The 21,699-nt window shown below is 40.1% G+C and overlaps 1 protein-coding gene across 1 annotated transcript; it reads left to right on the top strand.

Moving 5' to 3' along the window:
- The first annotated feature begins 5,583 nt into the window (after positions 1 to 5,583).
- Positions 5,584 to 19,895, top strand: LOC112962064 (protein-glutamine gamma-glutamyltransferase E-like). Its single transcript, XM_026057924.1, has 13 exons — positions 5,584 to 5,675; positions 7,517 to 7,684; positions 7,985 to 8,227; positions 8,819 to 8,937; positions 9,443 to 9,571; positions 11,052 to 11,229; positions 11,393 to 11,528; positions 13,074 to 13,177; positions 13,642 to 13,887; positions 14,867 to 15,172; positions 17,009 to 17,166; positions 17,383 to 17,516; positions 19,501 to 19,895. The coding sequence occupies exons 1-13, from the start codon at positions 5,666 to 5,668 to the stop codon at positions 19,646 to 19,648; spliced, it is 2,079 nt and encodes a 692-aa protein (XP_025913709.1). The 5' UTR covers positions 5,584 to 5,665; the 3' UTR covers positions 19,649 to 19,895.
- The last annotated feature ends 1,804 nt before the right edge of the window (positions 19,896 to 21,699 follow it).

Raw genomic sequence — 21,699 nt, 5'->3', positions numbered from 1 at the left:
GTTAAATATGATAAAACTGCAAGCAGAGCAGAAGAAGTTATGACGGCAAACTAGCTTTTAGTGTGAAGCTTACAGAATCAGAGTAGTTCAGGCATGAATGGATCTTCTGTTAATGGGAATATTTCTGCCAAGAATAGGCTCTAGGATAGATTCCTTCCTGTAGATTCAGAGTCAGCAAATTGCAATGCCATTTTAACTATGTGTTAAAATTAGTGTGAAAGGCAAAGGCTCTTTAAAATATAGATGAAGCATTACAGAAGTCCCAGCAATGAGGTCTTACCAGGAAAGATATTGAGTCAATACACTTTAGCAAGGCTGGCCTTGTTCTTGCTTAGGCTGGACTTCCTGGTACCTCTATGAAAATGTATAATGAGGCCTGAGTGCAGATGACACTCATCTARGCATGGAGTCCATGCTCTGCTGGCCTTATGTGACATAAGCTTGAAAAGTTCAAGAAATTAATAAAATAATAAAAAAAAGCATCCACAGAGCAGTGTCTGAAGTACAGAAACTACAGGCATTGTTTTCCTCTTATGGAGGTTAAAAGAGCACAGTTTCCCCATTGACAGTGTTTGTCCACATAAGATTATTTGAAATACTTCATGTTGTTGACCCGAACTGCTTGTGCTAGCATCCCTCAGTAGTGTCTGCTGTTTGCCTGACCTGCATGTGGTTACTTGATGATTGTCTCAATGTATTTGCGAAGTATAATACTACCTAAATGTTCATCTATTTAAGAGCTGAACATAGGCTGAGAGGGAAACAGGCACATACAATGGGCATAAGGCTACCGATCCATTCATAAATCTTCTCCCCTGAGCAAAGCTTAAATAAATGGCAAACCACAGTTCTATTGGTCATTATGAAAGACTGGACTGGGTAGAAAAATCCGTTTTTAACAAAAGAAGTATATGGTAAAACTGGACAGTAAAAACCTTCAAATACAGCAACGGGGAAATAACCACAAACCAATTGTTTCTGCGTTATAACACTTCCTCTTAAGCAACAATGTGCCAATAACTTAGCCAAGACATTTTAGCAAGGTGCTCCCCCAAAATTTCCTCTTTAAGTATCATACACCAATCTACCCATTATCCATTTTAACCGCATTGTTTTCATCACACTAAATGCAAGAAGGAGTAGCAGCATTTAATGAACCAACTGATATTTGCTGATCATGGTCAACTCTTGCTTATGAAATACCCACGGCACATTCTAAGCCCAGTGTTAAGTTGGAGATGTCAAAAGGACCCAGGGGATCCTCCTCACAGTGACATGGCATACTTAGGACAATTTTAATGTAAAAAAGCTGTATGGGTGTGAATGTGTGTGTGTGTGCACGGAACTGTTTTCACACATACAAATATACATCCTGCAAATACACATACTTTTTTTTTTTTTCCAGAAGGCTTTTATGCATCCAAGGGCCATTCTCTAACAGGTTCAGTTTAACAGAATACAGAAAGAGGAGTGAAGGTGATGCCTAAAGAAAAGGAAAGCACCTAAAAAAAAATCCTGTAAATTTGATGGCATGTTTTTTTAAGGKTTTTGAGAGTCTGCAACACACTACTGCTACTAAGGATTCAGCAACTTGTTTCACAGTCTCACACTCAAAATATTTACCTCAGCTTCTGTCTGTTGCTGTTCAGACTCAGTGTCATTACAACTAAGGCATGAGTCACACCTGCAAGCATCTTCTTTCTGCATTAGAATTAGAGCTCTTGCCCGCAGAATGGAGACAACATGCCAGATCCAAGTTCTTAGAAGAAATGAGCAGAGCCATATCGTGATGGGAGCTGGCAAAAAGGTATTCCTTGCTGATGAGTGTGCAGCAATAACTGGAAGTTAGAAGTTCCAAATAACGTCCACACTCCATTTCAGTGGAAGGCATGTGTGCATAAGTAGGAGAGTAGGGAAACACATTTAAATAGAATAAGCTATACATTACAGGACATGAGTGAGTATGTGGGAGCTGTCCTGGAGGCCTGGCATAGGTTCATCCCAGTGTGTGCACTGTCACTTTGGCCTATTCCTAGGTGCTGGTCCCACAGTAGTTTTTTGAAATTCACCTATTATTATATGTCACTAATATTTCACTGTCACTCTCCTTTCTGGAATGAACCATCTTTGTCCTGCCAAGATCCCATGGGAAAATCTGAGCCCAGCCAACAGAGTAGCCTACTTCACACAGGCAGGAAGTGTGATGAGTGTGCTAAGTTTGGCTGCTGTCAGAGTCCAGCTATTGGGGAACTTCTGGAATGATCCTCCAAGAATTTCCTAGCAGGCTGCAGCCTTGGTATTTGGGGCATTTTGAATGGAAGAGGAAGACAAAAAAATAATAATCATGTCTTGGACAACATCTAGAGCCCAGAGGAGATCTCCACCAAGTGCTCTTCCATATGGACTTGGCCAAGCTATATCAGAGGATTCTAGTCCTGAAGAGTGTTGACACTAGTCAATCCATACCACTAGGCCAGGGGCCCAGGTTTCTCCCTAGTGTGGCTCACAAGTATAGCATGGCTGCAGGAAACCACTTGACTTCCTGTATCTTGGATAGCAGGAGTGGTTTTGCTGATGAAATACCTTGCTTAATTATCCAGGGAGGAAATGAGAGGGGAGACAAATTAGCCTAAGTTTCCCTGGGAACTAAGACAGACCCCAGTGAGTTATGGCCAGCCTAGCCAGATGACTGTAACATGGTGCTTTAGGGATACGTATGGAAGAGCTGTGCTCAGAAAGAATAAATGGGCATATAGGCTGTTCTAGAGACTGGCTTCCCATCCTAAAACAAAGGCATAATTAATAATAGGTGACATTTAATAGAATTCAAAGTGTCATTGGATTAATATAGAGCTTGTGAGGAAGAGGAAGACAATGCTAAGAAGGAGAGGAAGTAATATTCAGGTGAATTATTCTATCACAAAAGGCTTCCTTCACTGTTCAGTGCTGAACTCTTCCTCCTTTATATTCATTTCATTAACAGTTACTGGACTGAGGGAAGAAACCTGAATATTACTGGAAAAGGATGTCACGAGGCAAATGACTGAACTAGTCTGTAAAAACATGATTCAGATACAGATAGTTCTGTGTTCATGAAGCAAAATACTAAGATGGCTTAGAGCTTTCACATTTTGAGGTCCAAAAGAGTCTTCTCTAGCTGTCCTCCAAACATGTCAGGTGCATACCTGTGCACTCCTCACATTTACACTATACAATACCACCTGGTTTACAGGAAGGTGCTTAGGCCAGGGCAGCTAGGAAAAAATGCATTCTGCTGGACTAGTATTCTGACTACTGTTAATATTTCTCCACAATGTAACCCTCATTCTCAACTTTGGCCCATAATCTTCAGTCCACAGGTCTAGTATGTATCATCCATCTGTTTTTCAAACAAAGCAAATGACAGGTCTGCAAGGCAACTTAGCCAGAGAGGGGAATAAAACACAGGAAGCTGATGCAATAAACACAACTCATTCTCCTTGCCATACTGTCTTCCAGAATAAATGTACTGTATCTGTGTTTCTGAACATGCTGTTTATAATGATGCTATCATATCGCCAAATAGAAAAACAGTTATGTCATTGAACTATGAGACCATGATATTCAGTACACTATCACTATCACAAAAAAAGAGAAATGCATGACCAAATATGTACTGGCTGCCATTTAGGGAATAATCACTGACACCCCCTCACCACCACCACCCCGCCCAATAGTAACTAATCTTTCTATCAAAGAGAAAATTTCTGCTATGTATCTGAAAATAGACTCAAAGCCTACTGAGAATTTATTATGAAAAATGCTAGCATGTGTGCTCAGATCATTAAAGAGAATGTAAAAGCAGGGCTAGAAGAGGGTAGCTTAACTGCTGAAACCTCCAAAGTTTTTCTTTTTCTAGCAACTAGCAGTGTACCCCAAGGGTCAATATTGGGTCCAGTCTTGYTCAACATACTCATCAATGACCTGGATAAAGGGACAGACTGCATCCTCAGCAAGTTTGCTGATGATACAAAACTGGGAGGAGTGGCTGATACACCAGAAGGCTGTGCTGCCATTCAGAGGGACCTCGACAGGCTGGAGAGATGGGCAGAGAGGAACCTCATGAAGTTCAATAAAGGGAAGTGCAGAGTCCTGCATCTAGGGAGGATAACCCCATGCACCAGTACAGGCTGGGGGCTGACCTGCTGGAAAGCAGCTCTGCAGAGAAGGACCTGGGGATCCTGGTGGACTGCAGGCTGACCACAAGCAAGCAATGTGCCCTTGTGGTCAAGAAGGCCAATGGTATCCTGGGCTGCATCAGGAAGAGCAGAGCCGTGCCAGCAGGTCAAGGGATGTTCTGTCTGAACATGAGAAAAAACTTTTTTACTGCAAGGGTGACTGAGCACTGGAACAGGTTTTGCAGAGAGGCTGTGGAGTCTCCATCCTTGGAGATATGCAAAAGCCATCCGGACAGGGTCCTGGGCAGCGTGCTCTAGGTGATCCTGCTTGAGCAGGGGGTTGGACCAGATGATCTTTAATGGTCCCTTCCAACCTCAACCGTTCTGCAATTCTGTATTGTAAAAATACCAGAATTAGCGCATCTCTTCCTTTATAGAAAGTGGAGCCACTTGCAAAGCCTGACCAAAATCACTCTCCTTGAAATGAAAGTCAAAAATTTTTGCACACAAATTGGCATCTCCAATGGATGTTCAGGCATATGCTATCAAAAAAGTAGTAGTATACCAGATGATAACAATGATAGGTATTTTATCACAGTCTTTGCGCATCTTCTGGGTAGTGTGTCATGCAAATATGACATTGAGTGCTTGTCTTTTTAATGTCGCTAAACTGTAACTACAAGATAACCAAAAAAATGTTTCTTTAAATTTGGTCTGATTAAATTTGGGGAAGAAGCAATAGCTTACTCATTGTTTTGCAATTACTAAAATGCAGAGAAAAATAGTGTCATTACAACATGAGGTACATTCAGCTTTTTCTACCAATGCTAATTACATGAACTATCTCTGCAGCATACGTTCTGACTAGCCCCAACAAGAGAAAACAACACATTAGTAAGGGTAAACTTCTTAGAAACACCAGAAAAAAAGCACACTTTGCAAGGGTGTAAATTCTGCCGGCCCTCATTTAGACATGAAATGGATTGAAAAGCACTCAAGGAAGCAGCGCCAGAAAAACAAAGGATTTTGTGAATTAATTTTAAAAAGAACACCACTGAAAATATTGCTCATGAAGAGCCCCAAATTAAAAGCAATGTGATGAAAAGAAGGACTTATGTTATTACTATAAATGCATCATTATAACAGAAAGAAAAGCAACTGAATATTGAAATTCTTACAGATTTAAATGCACTAAGAAACAAATGGCCAGACTGTTAAGGATAAATGTTGTCCAAGCTTCAGATTTTAATTTGCAAAGAAATGAACTCAGGAGAGAGTGAAAAAGGAATGAAGAATGACTCCTCAAGCTCATCTGTTAGATAAAGGGCTGGGAAGCAAAGGAGGCTATTCATGCTCCACCCCCAAAGGAAATATTGCAAACAGGCAATTTTACAAGTAGACTTTTAAAGACGTGAAAGGCATGATCTATTCCTTGAGAGAAGAGAAGTAGAGGAAGACATTCAGAGGAAAAGTCCAGAAGCTGCTCATACAGGACGTATTGACCAGATATGGGCCAAGGTGAGCAAGGGAGCAAGCCCCTTCTGTGGTGCTCTATTATTTTCTTACATCCATACATCATATTCAGCACTGTAATGGACACTGAAAGGTCGCTACTCCTCTAATGAGCTTTGATCCAAGAAAAACAAGGAAGAAAAAGTCCTTCCATTAGGATTCAGGAGGAGGATTTTCATGGGAATTGTATTTCTTCACTTGCTGTGCATATGGATAAAGCAAGCTTGTCAGAATGGAATTTGGGAGAACGGGTACATTATCTGAGGTAAAAATGCTGTCTTTTGTACATAGGAAGGAAAGGAAAGTCTACAGCTATTTGAAGATGTCAGACATAAGCAGTGTAAAAGAGAGACTGGCAAATCTGGCATAAGAGCAACAGAGACAAAGCAGAACCTGGAGAAGGTACCATTGCAAAGGCTGAGGGAGGCTAGAATGTGGAGAGAGYTTTGAAACCTGACAGTGGGGTAGGGAGGATGAAAAATTTGAAGGTTTTTTTTTTTTTTTTTGCTTGTATGCTAAATATTTATACACATGCAAATTGCCCAGTTTAATAATTATTATAAAAGGTCCCATGTTGCTCTTCCAACCTTGGCAGCTAATGCCTGCCTTTCTAAAGACAAGTCTCCCCCAGTCCCAACCTTGCTCTACAACAGATGTGTGTCATTGCTAAATTTTTGAAAAAAAAATTTTTTTTAAGGTAGGTATGTTCCTGAAAAATCCAAGTGTGGGCTGCTTGCCTAGATACCATAAAAAACCACATTTCTCATGTTTGAAGTGTGACTACATTGCTAAGGCTACTAATGTAGTTACCTGAAGGATTGCCTAAACTTGATAAACTTAAGATCATGCTGTAAAAAATATTTTTCCATGAATCTGGTTGAACACAAGATAATGTTTTTTACTCAATAATGGCACGGGGTAGCTCTGTTCTATTACTAGGGACCACACTGTTACTCTTTCCTGTTCTCTCTTTCTGGGTGGGGAATGGAGAATAGTAAAACAATTTTAAAAAACATGCAGTACCCTTAGGAAAAAGGTTCTTTTTCTTCTGTACTTGTCCACTTCACTTAAACCATCAAGTTACCTCCTACTAGAGAACCCTCCATCAGTTTGGCTCTGGTGATGCCAGAACCAAACTGATCTGAGGTGCTTACTGTTTGACCTCCACAGAAGCCACAGCTCACACACAACAGCTCTCTGCAACATTTCATACACATGATTTTAGTAGTGTTATCGCTCCGATTCTACCTTCTCTCTCACTGCCAAATGACAGCCTAGTTAGCATATTCTTGATAGGTGCTTCCAAAAGATAACWGCTATCAGTTATATCAGAGGTACATGAAAGGTAAAGGGAGCTAGAGATCATGTCACAGTTTTAAATACAGAAATGTTTCTCAGATCGATCAGATTTCTTCTTTTCTTATTCAGAGACCGTGAAGCTGTGCCTCTGTTGGTACAACACCATATCACAGACCGGATGACACCTTGAAAAACATAGCTGAGTTCAGCTATATTCTTTATCCAAGTAACTCATTCATATTCAATTCTCTCATGGTTCTCTCCTCTTAGATTTCTTTCTGATTCTTCTTTGGTATGGCAAATACTAGATCTTTTATATTTAGTTATGCAGATAGTCCCTATCAGTCTCCACAGGGGGAGTCTCTCCAAAAAAAAAGGATAAAATACTCGCAAATAACTGATTTCTATTTGTGATAGAAATCTCACGTGGCTACTAGTTACCTGTAGAGAGTAACATGCAACTCTCTAGAGTGAGTCCATGCTTCTTCCTCCCCATAAAGTCTTGGATGTACCCTCGAGTTTTCTTGCTCTTCTCATTTTTTTCACAGCTTTGACGCAGCCAAGTATCAATTGGCATCTGAAAGAAAATGCAAGAGACCATCGTACAAGTAAATTTTCTAGCAAAGAGCTGATTGTGAGGAGAGGTCAGGCCTTCACTGTCACCTTCAATGGAACGGGACAGCCTGAGCAAAACTTAACATTCGTCGCAGAAACAGGTATAGCTCCCAACTTCTTCTTTCTCAGAATTAGTAATGCCATCTGGTGACATTCTTTTAGCTTGATATTCACTATATGGGAACAAGAATACCTCAGAGCCAACACGCTGGTTTACATAGCCATGGGACTGATTGAGGTGTTTTTTGTATTACTCCCACCTCAACTGGCAGCGATAGCTTTCTTCAGTTTCAAACATATGGCATGAACTCAGCTGCAGGGGAGGGTGGTGTTTATTGACAATTAAATCTCTATTTCAGACATCTGGAAAAAAAAACAGTGTTGTTTATTTTCTTTAAAAGGTCCAAAGCCTTCAAAGCAAGCTAACACCCAGGCCACGTTTGGTATCTCCAGCACAGTGAGCAAGGAGAGCTGGAGTGCAGTTCTGCAGTCCACCACTTCCAACTCTGTGAGCATCTCCATTTCCAGCCCAGCTAATGCAGTCATAGGACGTTACAAGCTGAATGTGCAAAGTACTTCAAGTGGCAGCTCCTCGCCAGCAAACCTTGGCACCTTCGTTTTGCTCTTTAACCCTTGGTCTTCAGGTATGAACATGTTGGACTTCCCCTGAAAGAACCAACTCTCTCATTGCTTCATTAATATTTGCAGCTTCTGCACTTGATCTATGCATTTTTTTGCACAGGAGCTGAACATTCACCACATAACCTAGCACTGAGAACAGGAAATGGTTTAACAGTTTCTTAGGACCTTCTGGTACATCAAATCAGCTCTTTATATACTATACTTTATATACTATATACTTACTGGATATATAGTATATATACTTACTGGAAAGCTTCTTACCCTGAAAGATGTAGATTAAGTTCTGCTTTTGCCAGAGTTTCTCTGCTTCTGCATGAGTTTAGAAGAGTGTGCCCGGTCTCTGAGAAACCATGAAAAAAGACAAATCTACCAGCTGCCACCTTCTTCCAGATGAGACAGGTCCATACCTCTTTCTCCTCTCTAATATATCCCACCTTCTCTAAATATAGGAAAACCTGAGTTTCACCATCTGTTTATACCAACGAGAACAGCAAAGGGTGCATATCTGCAAACATTCTTACTGAGGTTCCCATATAGGGATTTCATGTATTTTGCCAGATGTGGTGTTACAGACCTCTGCTTTGGCTTTTCAGGTGATGATGTGTTCTTGCCTAACAAGGCTGAGTGTGAGGAATATGTGCTAGAAGAGTTTGGCATCATTTTTGCAGGCAATAAACAGCATATCAACAGCTTTGGATGGAACTTTGGCCAGGTAAACGCAGGGTTGAAACTTTGGTGTTCTGTGCTCCTGTTTTCACATGAGCTGGGTGACAAGGGCTTGTTCAGTCTTCCCAGTTCAACACAGTCATATACCTCAGAAACACAGTAGAGTCCAGTACTGAAATTAGAACTCCTGTCAAGCCCTGTTACGCTGATTAACAGGAGGATTTGTAGGACCAATTAGTCATATGGCTCAGGACTCAGAGATGCAGCCTGCAGAAATCTTCGTTTCTGCTATGTAGTAAAGTACTGTAGCAACACTGGGAAGCACAGACCCTGCCTTCACTACACAGATTCCAAGTTTTGAAAAGCTCTTCAAGTTCTAATCTTCATAGTTGTTGAGGCCATCTTTTCATCTGGTAATTCCTGGTTGAGCCACAACACTTCATTCAGTGCTTTGGAAAACGTTAACCAATTATGTGGCTCTTTTTATTTTGATTTTTAGTACAGTAGAACAATCTGTGGTCCCAATACACTAATGTATTTCTGTAACATAGTTTCAAGGAGATATTCTCGATATTTGCCTTTCCATGCTGGATCGAAGTTTAAACTACCGCCAGGATCCTGCCACAGATGTATCTCACCGAAATGATCCCAAATATGTGGGCCGTGTTCTCAGTGCAATGGTAAGCAAGCTATTCAAAAGTCCAAACCACTACCTGTTCTTTTAAAGCAGTTAGCTAAAATGAGTATGAAGACACTTCTCAGGAAATTTTAGGCCACTGTTTTTGTGCACCAAAAACGTGAGCCAGAGAAACCTCTGGGTGGCTGTCTGATTTGAGCCTGCTAGATTTATTTCATCTGTGGTATTTCTGATACTTTATCGCTTTGATATCCAGTTRTCAAACTGAAAGTGTAAGTGGTGGGGTGGTATGTAGAGGGACCGGTCCCTGGAGGTCTTTAGTCCAACCTCCCATTTCATGTGAGCCTACAGTAGCACTAGATCAGATCAGCCATGGCTCTGTCAGGCTGTCTTGAAAATCTCCAAGGATGGAGGTTTCATAGGCCCTCTGGATGACCTGTCCAGTGCTGTGGTATCCATGTAGTGAGGAATTTTTCTCTTGTGTCCAATACAATTTTCGCAAGCTATAACCTTCTGCTGTTGCCTCTTGTTATATAATCTGCCAGTACTGAGAAAAGTTTGGCTTTGTCAATTTTGTCTCTCCCCTTCAGTTAGTTGTAAGCTGCGACTAGATTTCCCCTTATCCCCTTCTTCACCACACTGACCCAGCCCAGCTCTCTCAACTTCCTCTTGCAGCTCCTGTGCTCTAGGCCCCTGACCATCTTGGTAGTCCTCTCTCCTGGTCCCTCTTCAGTGTCTCAGCTGGGCACAGTATTCCCAGCACAACCTCACTAGCACCAATTAAATGGGATAATAACTTCTCTCCATCTTCCAGACATGTTTGTCCTAGTGTATCCCAGTGCGTGCTTTTCCTTATTCATGACAAGAGAACACTGTTGACTCAAATTCCATCTGGCATTTGCCATAACTCCCAGGCCCCTTTCAGCAGGGCTGCCACTCAGCCGGCTGCTTCCCAGCCTGTACCAACGGAAGGGTTATTCTGCCCCAAGTTCAGAACCTTACACCTTTTCTTTATGGGCTTCATGAGGTTTCTGTTGGCCCAGTCCTCAAGATTCTCAAGGCGAGTCTAGATCAATGCTCTGCTCTATTTGTTGTGTCAGCCACTTCCCCTAATGTAGTATTGTCTATAAATTTGCTGAAGATTCACTCTGTGTCATCAGCCAGGCACACTCTGAAAGCTATGGGAACTGCATTGTATAAACTGATGATGCCATTCAATCATACAGTGACAAAGTTGCTACCTCATGACAGGAAGGTTCACCACACACTGGTGTTTGTCTTCTTGCCTCGTGTTACTGTACTTGAGTGGGAGAGACGGTGGTTAAATGCTGTTCATTATTTGAGGGGACACATATTTCATTTCTCTAAAAAAATATGACTTCCTGAAGGCCAACTGCATGAAGCAGTGGCTTTTGTCCACTAAAACACCATTTAAGGCTTTTCTTCCCTCCTACGCACACACTGATTTTTCTGTTTTAAACTCTTAATTTATCTTTTCACAAATTTAGTGAATATTTTTACAGGTCAACAGCAATGATGACCAAGGGGTGCTGCTAGGAAACTGGAGTGGAAATTATGAGGGTGGGAAAAGTCCGAGCAGCTGGACTGGAAGTGGTGAAATCCTGCAAAACTGGAAGAAATCAGGATTCAAGCCTGTAAGATATGGACAGTGTTGGGTTTTTGCAGCAGTGTTGACTACAGGTATGTTTTATGTAATACGCATACTGACCCTGCACAGACTCTGGTATAGGAAACACTAATAATAATGTCTACCTGGAAGTCTTTCAAGATATTAGTATGTTATATGGAACTTCATATTCCAGCAATACTTCTTTTTAACTATGGGTGTGTATTGACTCTTTAGTGCTTAGATGTCTGGGGATTCCCACTCGAACGATTACAAACTTCAGCTCTGCTCATGATGCAGATGGAAACTTGCGTGTGGATGAGTTTTATGATACTTCTGGAAATCATTTGAACAGGGGAGCTGACAGCATCTGGTAAAGCTCTACAGTATTTAATAGTAAGACCTATCAGTGAGGAATAGGGTCTTCAGGTACAGAGTGTAGATTCTAATGACAAATGCTCTGTTAATTCGTTAAAAATTGTCCTCAAAACGACGACACATACAGGATCAAAAAAACCTGTAATCCTATTAAACTCAGTGTAAACATAAGCAGCATTTTYGCTCTTTCTTAGTTAAACAGATAATTATGACATAAGTTACAATGGCAAACTGAAGCCAAGACAGGAAGAGTTACAGCTATGATGACACAGGTGACTGAAAATTTGTGATACTACACTGGAAATATCAAACAGTGGGACTTGATTTAGTTTGGAACTAGCTTTCAAAAATAGTTCATGTTAAACTGTAAAAGTTCAACAGAACTGAGCCCAGCTTTTTTCTTGCAGTGAGATCATTTGCAGTGAAAATAACTTAATTATTGCCATGATTAAGCATCGGATGCAATTCAAACAAGTTTGTATTCATCAAAGAACAGATGCAGCCCCTTGCTTTTTGCCCTGTTTACTCCTCTGCTTGTTCTGGAGCCATCCTGAATATAAGTGATAACTGCAGCATTGTGCTGTAAGACACAGCTAAAACAAAGGACTACATGCTCAGAACTTTTGGGGAAAAAAAGGCTCAAGACTTTTTGTATAATTTTACAAATTTGCTTTCTGCCCTTGAACATTTAAGTCTGTTACATAATGCAATTTTCAGCTCTGATCTGACTGAGATAGAATCACAGTGGATATGGTCAGTCTCAGCTAAGAACCTGACAGAATTAAAACATGTGATACATTTAATTAAGGTGATGGGTGTGAATAGGAATTTAGAAGAAAATGGCCCTTATCTTGATTACTTCTTATGGAAGCCAGCTTCCCCCAGAAGACTGTGTTATTTTTTTTTCTTTTCTTTTTTTTTCTCCCTCATAGTTTATAACAGCAACACAGGTTTTATTATTTTCTGCTCTGATGTTCAATTCTTATGTTTTCCCAGTAGGTTAATGGGTGCAGAAAGCAATGGGAGGGACAAGCTTCAATTTGAGAGTGTGCCATTGTATCAGTGGATAAGACATGCATACGATACAGCCGCAAAACATGGTATTTTAGAAAACTAGTCTCTATTCACCCTTTTATGAATATCAACAACAAAGAACATCCAGAAAGCAGCTTCTAGCTAGATAGTAGAAGAACCCTTAAGTGAAAGGATATTTACAGACTCTTAACATACAGCCATGGACAGATCAATGTTGAGCCCCAGCAGATCCTGGATATGACAGCATCTTCTTGGGGCTGTAAGCAGATGAATGTAATTTTGTAACAGTACTGAAGTATCCCAATGCTCTGTCATGGGCCAGATAAGACCCTAGGAAATCCATGGAGAAGCGAAAATGCAAAGATGACAAAGACTCCATTGATTTACCCGCCCCCCCCCCCCCAAAAAAAAAATTGGTTGGTAGGTGGGAGGAGGCAAAAACAGAATATGGATGTAAAAGCAGACACACGTACTAGTAGCTGACTTTGTTCATTTTTGAATATAGGAATTTCCATGTCTGGAATGAAAGCTGGTTTTCTCGCAGTGACTTGGGCCCCTCATACAGTGGATGGCAAATTCTGGATGCAACTCCTCAAGAAGAAAGCGGAGGTACACAGATTTCATTTCAGGAATAATGTTGAAAAATTATAAAGTCAGTCACTTTCACAGGGAAGAAGAAATTCAACCATTGTCAAAGTAATTTATTTCCTTGTCCAGAAATAGAGTAGCAGAAGAGAATACGTTCTCTGTTTCATTAGAGAAGCCTCAGCTCCTCTTTGGATGCCAAACTAGGCTTCTAGGACCAGTCTGTCTCAGCTAATCCCACATTTCCAATGTAGGTATTCAGAGCTTTTGAAAATTAAAAGATATTATAAAATACATCAAGTGTACCTTCAGAATAAATACAAGATACGTTGATAATTAGCCTGGTACAAGTCACTGTATGGATGAAAGGGCTGGAGTAGAACACCAGGGCTCCATAATTCAGGCATCACTGATAAATATCTGTCTAGGTACCCTGCCTACTATGAAACAGTTGATTAGTCCTAAATTATTTTTTCTTGACGCTGTAGGGATTTATCAGTGTGGTCCTGCCTCGCGGAACGCCGTCAAAGAAGGAGATGTAGATCTGGACTATGATTGCCCATTCGTATTTGCAGAAGTGAATGCAGACTGTATGTACTGGAATTATGATCCCGCAAATGGAAAGAAAACATTAATGTTCTCTGAGTCCACAGTAATTGGCCAATTCATCAGCACAAAGGCAGTTGGTAGAGATGACCGTGTAGACGTCACCAATGATTATAAATATGCAGAAGGTAAAGAAAAATTCTGTTCTTATGGTTACACAGACACTTCATTCTAAAACTTACAGAAACTTTAGGATAGGAGTCTGTTGGTGAGCAATTCTGCTCATATATACGGTAGGAGCAAAAATTATACTCAGTTTCTTCAGTTCTAACAGAAAGGGGAAAGAGAAGGTTAAAGACTAAAAAATTCGGCCCCTGCCATTTCTGATATGGAGCTGATTTGTGGGATCTGAATAAGACAAGTCCAATTACTTTGAGTAAAACATTCACTGTTCTGCTTSCCTACACTAATGTGCACTGTCTCTGCTTTGTTAAAATTAGCCTACAGCACCATTATTTGACACAAGGATGAAATGTGTATTACAGAAATCTAAGCTAAATCACCACCTAGCCCAAGAAAAGCAACATTTTCAAGAGTCAGACAACATGTAAATTTGTCAGTCTTTTGGGTTTGATAGTGCAAAAAGATAAATACAATAATCATTAACTGAATTTTCAAGTGCAAACAATGAACACTGCTATCGGAAATATATAAATATATATGCATATATTCATATATATATATGAAATATATATATATATGAGCAGTGTTCATATATATATATATATATATATATATCCAGAAGGGTGAAAAGCAGAACCCAAATAGCTACCTTCCAATGCCATCAACACTTCACCTTATAGTAGGGCCTTTTCTGTATTAGCAGATAAGAATTTACACTTATCAGTGTTACACCCATAAGAGGGGTTAGAAATGGGAAGAGTGAGAAACTTCAGACCAAAGATTTGATGCTACAAAGAATTACTGTTACAGGAACAGTGACACAAACTGACTGTAGATCCAGAAAATGATGTGTGGCTGTGGAAAACAGAGGGTCTGTTTGCCTGTAAGCACAGACATTATGTTCTGCTGACCAGTCTCTAACAGTCATGTAAAAAGAGATGCATTTTAACTGGTGAGGATGATTTTCATGGTTCTCACTAACAGGTTCTACAAAGGAAAGAGATGTTTTTAAGAAAGCCCGTAAGAAGCTGGGGCTAGAGGATAAATTTGATCCCACAGCACCAACACCAACGGAGATTGATCAAAAGCCTGACATTTCAGGGAAGTTCAAGGTGGCTGGCCCTTTAGAAGTTGGAAAAGATCTCAATCTAATTCTGGTTCTTGCAAACCTAACTTCTGATGCTAAGACTGTTCAGGTAAATATGACGGCTTGGTGCACTGTATACACCAGGAGACCCGTTCATGAGATCTGGAAGGACTCCATACCTGTCACTCTGGCTCCTCAGGAAGGTAATTCTTCATATAGCTTTTAATCAGAATTGTGCGATTGTTTTATCAGTAAATGAGCATTAGTTCTGAAGGTAGTAAACTTGGGGGGGGGGGGAAGCCACAACAAATTACAATCTTAAATTTCTACACAAAAGAGGCTGAAAAGGCTAAAAATACACTGCACTTGAATTTTGTGCGCTTAAATGCACAAAATTCATGTTTTGAAAAATGTATATTAGGCATGAAAAGAAGGTGGCGAGTAAACATAATGAAGTTTCTTTTAACAAAACTTGCCAAGAAAAGCTAAGGAAAACATAAAAAGCATAGAAATTGACTCCAACTGAATGTCTTCTGGTCAATTACAAGGGGCCTTACTGGTAGATAATGGGACACAGCTAACAGCAGAAGCAAGAAACCTGATCCATTAGCACCTTAGAATGGAATTAAAGTATGAAGAATAGAAATAGCTGAAATACCCTGTTAAGCTCCAAAATAGGTAGGAAAAGAAAGTGATTATCCAAGCATAGTTGAGGAGTAAGGGACCTAAGACCTTTTTCAGATGGTGTTTGATATGCCTAAATAGGAGCACTCTTGGAAACATGAAATTAATTTAGTGATAGGCGCTTGGGATAATAGATGTGTCAAAAAYTCTAAGGAGAACTGAAAAATGATTGATTCACTATTGACACTATATTGTATTAATCTTAGGCTTCAAGTTACTAGTGAGAAGCAGAAATAATGTTTCTCTTCCTTAATATGTAATTTTGACTTGTGGAGTTGGGATTTATCAGCTTCCTCTAAAGTATTGGAAACTGAACTCTCAGTGAAGACAGAGCTTACATGCAGATGTTCCTAATAGCATTACAGTTATGTAGGTACTCTGGTGTCTTGTGCTTACACACACTGTGTTAAACCAATGGCTGAATTTAGGGTCAAGAGAGGGTCACCTCCTGCTCTCTGATGCTCTCTGATCTCACCTGCTCTCTGATGGCAGAGACCGTTTGAAGAGATTTTTACCCTCTTCTGTCAAGTGAAGCATGCACCATTTGCTAGGATTTGTACTTAACAAATCCCTTGCTATTGGAGCAATCTAAGCCATTCACAATACTCTGTTTCTTGCTCTCTATTGTGGCACTTCACATTGGTGACCTGTCTTTTTTTTTTTTTTTTTTTTTTTTTTTCAAACAGAAGACGATACGAGATGTAGAGGGGACACGAGTTCAGACGTGTGTGCTCCCCACATCTGCTGTACGCTGCTGAAAAGTATTTTGTGATTCACAGTGTTTGCATGTAGCATAGATACTCTACAGTTCTTCTGACGCTGACATCTATTGTATGAACAGCCAAAATTGTGGAATTACCCTGATTCAGAGACACAGGAGATCCCTTCCAATCCTGTATTCCTTAGTTTGAATTACAGCATGACAATTACTGTAAAAACACATGATGATAAAGAGCCGATAAGGCTACAAAAGATAATGGGAATGCAAACACGTTATTTAGCCCATGTGTTGTATACCATAAGTAAAGAGGACTGATGAGTCCTACCAGAGCATGTCTTATAACAAATGAGGTAGCACTGGTCAATTCATTAAACTCCATCTGTCTTATCTGTCAGAGCAATGGGGAGAGACACAAGCCAGGCAGTATGGTAGTAAGGGATGGAGGAGGGATTATAGAGAAGAAATCACTCTGCCTCTGACAAACTGATAGATCTGCATGAATTGAGTTTGCCAGTGATGACTGAAGGTCTTCCTAGTCACAGACACAACATAGAAGGAAAATATTAACTAAAGTATCTGTTGACTTAAGAAGGATCGATAAACACTTTTATTTATTTATTTATTTTTATTACAGAGAAACAATTTCCCATTCAGCTATCATACGCTAAATATCAAGAGCATTTAACTACAGACAACACGATCCAAGTAACAGCCTTATGTCACGTGGCAGGTGGGATTCAAGTGCTAGTGCAAAGAGACATCACCCTGGACAATCCTGCCATTGACATACAGGTAAAGCGCTATCCCTTTGCTACTAACTCCAACAGCAGAGAAAGGGGAAAATGAGGGGAGCTCATCTCTTATAAGCACTTTCTTCCCTCCAAAGAGATGTTCTGCTCACATTCTGCCATGATCCATTCTACCATCTCATAATATCGCCTCTGCTGGGGAGGCTTGGAGAGAAAAGAATACTGAGAATTCCACCTTTCAAGCATTTTCTTTGCACAGGTACTGGGTGAGGCAGTAGTAAATAAAGAAGTGGATGTGGAAGTGATATTCACCAATCCTATTGATATGGAAGTGATGGACTGTGTGCTGCAGGTAGAAGGCAGTGACCTGGTCAGAGGAATCCTTGAGATAAAGTAAGTACAAAGAGGACCTCCTTCCTGCTGTTGAAGATATATGAGCTGGAACGTAGGCATGAATTACTTTGAAGTAAACACTGGGATGAGACAGACAGAATTTTCTTCATGCTGTAACTTGAGAGGTCCGTCAGGGACAATGTCTCTCATAATGAAGCACATTGCAATTATTTGCCCTCCCAAACTTTGGAACCAAAGCACAGGCCAGATGGAGACTTGGTTCAAAGCTGTCATAATTTAACAAAACTTATTTGCCTACCTATCTAGTAGGACCCTATGGTTCCAGCAAAAAATATATATGATACCCATGCAATAAATTTTACTGAGGCTCTCTGTGCAGCTACAGGGCAGATGGGTTTAACTTTTGCGTTCTGATTACAGAATCGACAGTGGGGCACTTSACTGTTTCTGCCTACACTATATCTAAACTATACAATATTTTAGCCAGGATTTCTTTTCACTTTATAAAATGCAGTGTGTGTGTCAGTTAGAGTGTTCAGCCTCCTAAACAATTTGCATTTACCTCAGCCAGCCAGACATACATGCATGTAAAAAACAGATGCGCCAGTGGCTCAGTTTTGTGTACAAAAATGAACACAGGTTGTTTAGACACAAGCTGTCATCTAAAAGGGCGGTCATACGTCTGAAATGTACAACCTCAAGTATGCTCTATGCATAACTATTGTAGGCATAATAAATCACGACTAAGAAGGATGACCTTTAAAGAACAGACTAAACCACAACCTTTGTTAAAAAGTCACAGCAGCTGCTACATAGATAACTAATTTTAGTTTACTAAGGCCTAGAATTTAGACACAACTGACATCCATTAAGCAGGAACAAAGAGAATAGGGAAAACGGTGAATATTATGATTTTTTTTTTTTTAAAAAAAGGGAAACTATTTTTCCAAAACAAGAACTGCAGGCACACTGATTTTCAAGCTTTGCATCCAGAACTCTACAAAATTAATTATATTGGGAGATTAAGAAACATGCTCAGGAAACCATCTAAACTACAGCTCACTTCATTAGAAGGTCCTTATATAGGTGGTGCTGATCAGATGAATCAGTAGACTGGAATAAAACACGTTCCTATTCCTATAAATCCCAAGTTCTTCTTATTATGTTTTCACAGAATGACAGAATTTTGATGATTTATAGTTTGTCATGCCTTTTTTTTTCAGTATTTCAAAGTTGAAACATAAAAGTAAATTTGCAGCCAGTCTCTCACTTGGTACATACACAAACTTGCACGCAAACTTCTAAATGCACTGGCAAATGCAGATGCTTTTAAAAAATGCCTAGGATATGGGAGAGTGCTTTTTAACTGAACATGGATATACACACACACGCACACCCACGTACACAGCAACTTAACATTGTCATTTGCACTTGGGCAACTAGGAATGGTCTATCCCCTTACTTATAATCTCTCCTGAGGCAATTTAGCAAGCCCATGTTATGTATCACCTGCAACTTTATCCTCTAGGCAAGACAAGACAATATAACAGGGTAAGGCTGTTTGGGATGACCATAAACATGAGTTTTCAAGAATTAAAAAAAATACTGTTTTAAAACATTTTAACTTCCATTTAGGATTTCCTGGTGTGCAAGTACTTAGGTTTTCTTGGTGCCATAATTTATTCCTATTATCATTTTTCATTGTCTTGGCTCATTCTTTTTTTTTTTTTTTTTTAATAATTCAATGATCTCTTTTACATCTTCTGTTCTGCATTGTTTGATCTCTTATGGTATTAACATGTCCCCCTTTGTGTGCTTATCTGGATCACTGCATGATATATTTGCTAGAGATCTCAATGCATGGGGTTGAGTATTTAAATACGTGTCCGATAGCTAAACCCTATACTGTCTTTTCAYGGCCATCCTGTGAATTCTACAGAGCTGATAGCAATAGTGAAGAAGCTCAAGGATGACACATAAGGTTGTTTTCAGCTGACATTTTCCCTTTGTTTCCTATTTTTAGTGTACCGCCACTGAAAGCCGGTGAGAAATCTAGCACAAAGTTTAAAATCATCCCTTCTGAGAGTGGCCCCAAGCATCTACTTGTTAATTTCTCCTGTGACAAATTTGCAGATATCAAAGCCTATAAGATTATAAATGTGATTGGTTAAGAGGAAGGTGTACAATAAGTGATCCGTTTCTGAATAACTTGAACAAAATAGCATATGAAATCCATGAGAAATTAAACCAAATCATTGCTGCTTCTGAAACAAAATCCTCACTTTCTGCAATAAGGGGATACTCCCCCATTATATCATTAAATTTTTAAGTTGTAATTTTAAATAAACTGAGGAATAGTTGATTCTTCATGTACTGTTGTAAGTGTCCATGTTATTAAATACAGCATCTTACATTCTATCCAGAGATTGATTTTTGCCTGTTTTTCTTTGGAAATCATTCTTTCTGGCTCCAGATGTTTCAACACAAACATTCATAAACATGTGCTTACTCCTTCAGAGCCTTATACAGTGGGCTTGCAAAGTGGTACTTTTCCTTTACTGCAACTGTGGTACTAGAGACTAGCCAGAGTGAGGTGCATGATTTATGGAATTTAGCGCTCTTTTACTGCAAAGTTTATCACTGTGTGACCTGAGCACCTATCCCGATTTTTTGGGAGGGAGGGGAAGGGGGGCCAAATCAGAATGACCAAATGAGGCCTAGGAAATGTTCTAAAGGAATTCGTATGGTGTCCAGTTAGAAGGCAGTTTGACAAACACATTGGGATAATTGCCCAGCCTAATGTATATGATATTTTGGCATGCTGACATTTTTCACTTGCTGATATTATCTGGGAAGCAAAGGGAGGGTAATGTTAAATCACAGGGAATTTTACCTTGAGAACAATTAGGAATTCTTCATTATAGATTAATCTGTGTCAGGAAACCATCCTTTTCAGCAAATAATAAACTAAATACAGAGTCCAGTTAACCTCAAGGTCAGGAGAGTTCAAGTTTAGTAGAGTTTACTTAAACTCTTTATGGGGCGATAGGTACAGGCCACAGGCATGAAAGAAATTAGTGAGGTAAAAGGATGTCTCTAAATTTGTTTCGATGTTGTGAGGCACAAAAATTCCAGTATAAGGGTGTGTTTTAATAAAGGGTGTATTAGTCTTCATTTAAAAATTGTGTAATTAAACTTAGCTGTTGATTTCCACATCTTCCACCTGTTGCTAAACAGCATGCGTAATGGCAGATGTTCTCTCAATGCAACCCTAACTGGCAGCTAATGAAGTACTTCGTGTGGAAACAGAAGCTAAAAGCGGGGTTCCAGGAAAAGGTGAACTAGGTGTAGTACAGTGAATGACTTGGTTTATGGCTGATAATTATATAGTAGTAAGTCAGTCTCTGAAAGTGAACTGTGGGGATGAAGTGAATGGAAAGTAAAGCTACTGCTCTGCTGTACTTTGGACTGCTGGGCCAGGGAGCCAGTTAAAATCTGGCTGGAGCCAGCCCCATGCCTCTCCCTTCGTCCCACAGTGCAGGGTGCCTGTGACTTGCCATAGGGACTCCTCACTGTTATACAGGCAGCCCAAGCTCACACTGGCTATAAACCCCGTTTGCCCTTGCAGCCTGCAAAAAAATTGCTTTAGGAAGGCACTTCCTGCCACCTAGTTTTCCAGTGCTGGTCACATGATGAGAGTACAAGAGCAGACTGGACATCTAATGTTGAGATGGGCTAGAGAGAGGTTGTACAAGCCCACAGTTGTACCCTCTCTTTTTCTCCTGATGCTCTTCAAGGTTTGTCAGAGCCCAGAGCTCTCATCAAATGGGTCAAGCGATGGGAGTTCAAGCTCAAGCATAGCCTTGGATCCACACTCGAAACAGAGTGTGGATATATCTCTAAGGACTTCCTGCTACATCTCTTGCACCAGTGAAAACCACCAGACTCCACTGAAGTCAAGTGAACTGCACTAGCAGAAATGAGAGAATCCTATAAACTGGACCTCCAGGGGAATTAAAAGAGAGGCAACACTTTCCCTGCAACACTTCACACACACAGAAAGTTAACGTGTCCAATTAAATATGTGCCTACTGGGATACAGACTCACAGAAGGGACTCTGCAACATTTTTTGCAAAAGTTATTGATTTCCTCTTTCTAGTAAAGAGCAGCAACAGTACAAGTGCAAGGTGCAATATGGTAACCCGGAGGATTATGATAGTG

The sequence above is a fragment of the Apteryx rowi genome, unplaced genomic scaffold, assembly GCF_003343035.1.
Source record: "Apteryx rowi isolate R43461 unplaced genomic scaffold, aptRow1 scaffold_0, whole genome shotgun sequence".
Lineage (NCBI taxonomy): Eukaryota > Metazoa > Chordata > Aves > Apterygiformes > Apterygidae > Apteryx > Apteryx rowi.
The sequence above is the reverse complement of the archived record's forward strand: the minus strand, read 5'-3'. Positions and strand labels throughout refer to the sequence as shown.

What these genes read in the sequence shown, in the direction of transcription:
- LOC112962064 (XM_026057924.1), top strand. An exon ending in AACATTCGTCGCAGAAACAG is followed by an intron (nt 7,685 to 7,984) that starts GTATAGCTCCCA and finishes TTTCTTTAAAAG; the next exon opens with GTCCAAAGCCTTCAAAGCAA. An exon ending in TGCAGCAGTGTTGACTACAG is followed by an intron (nt 11,230 to 11,392) that starts GTATGTTTTATG and finishes TTGACTCTTTAG; the next exon opens with TGCTTAGATGTCTGGGGATT.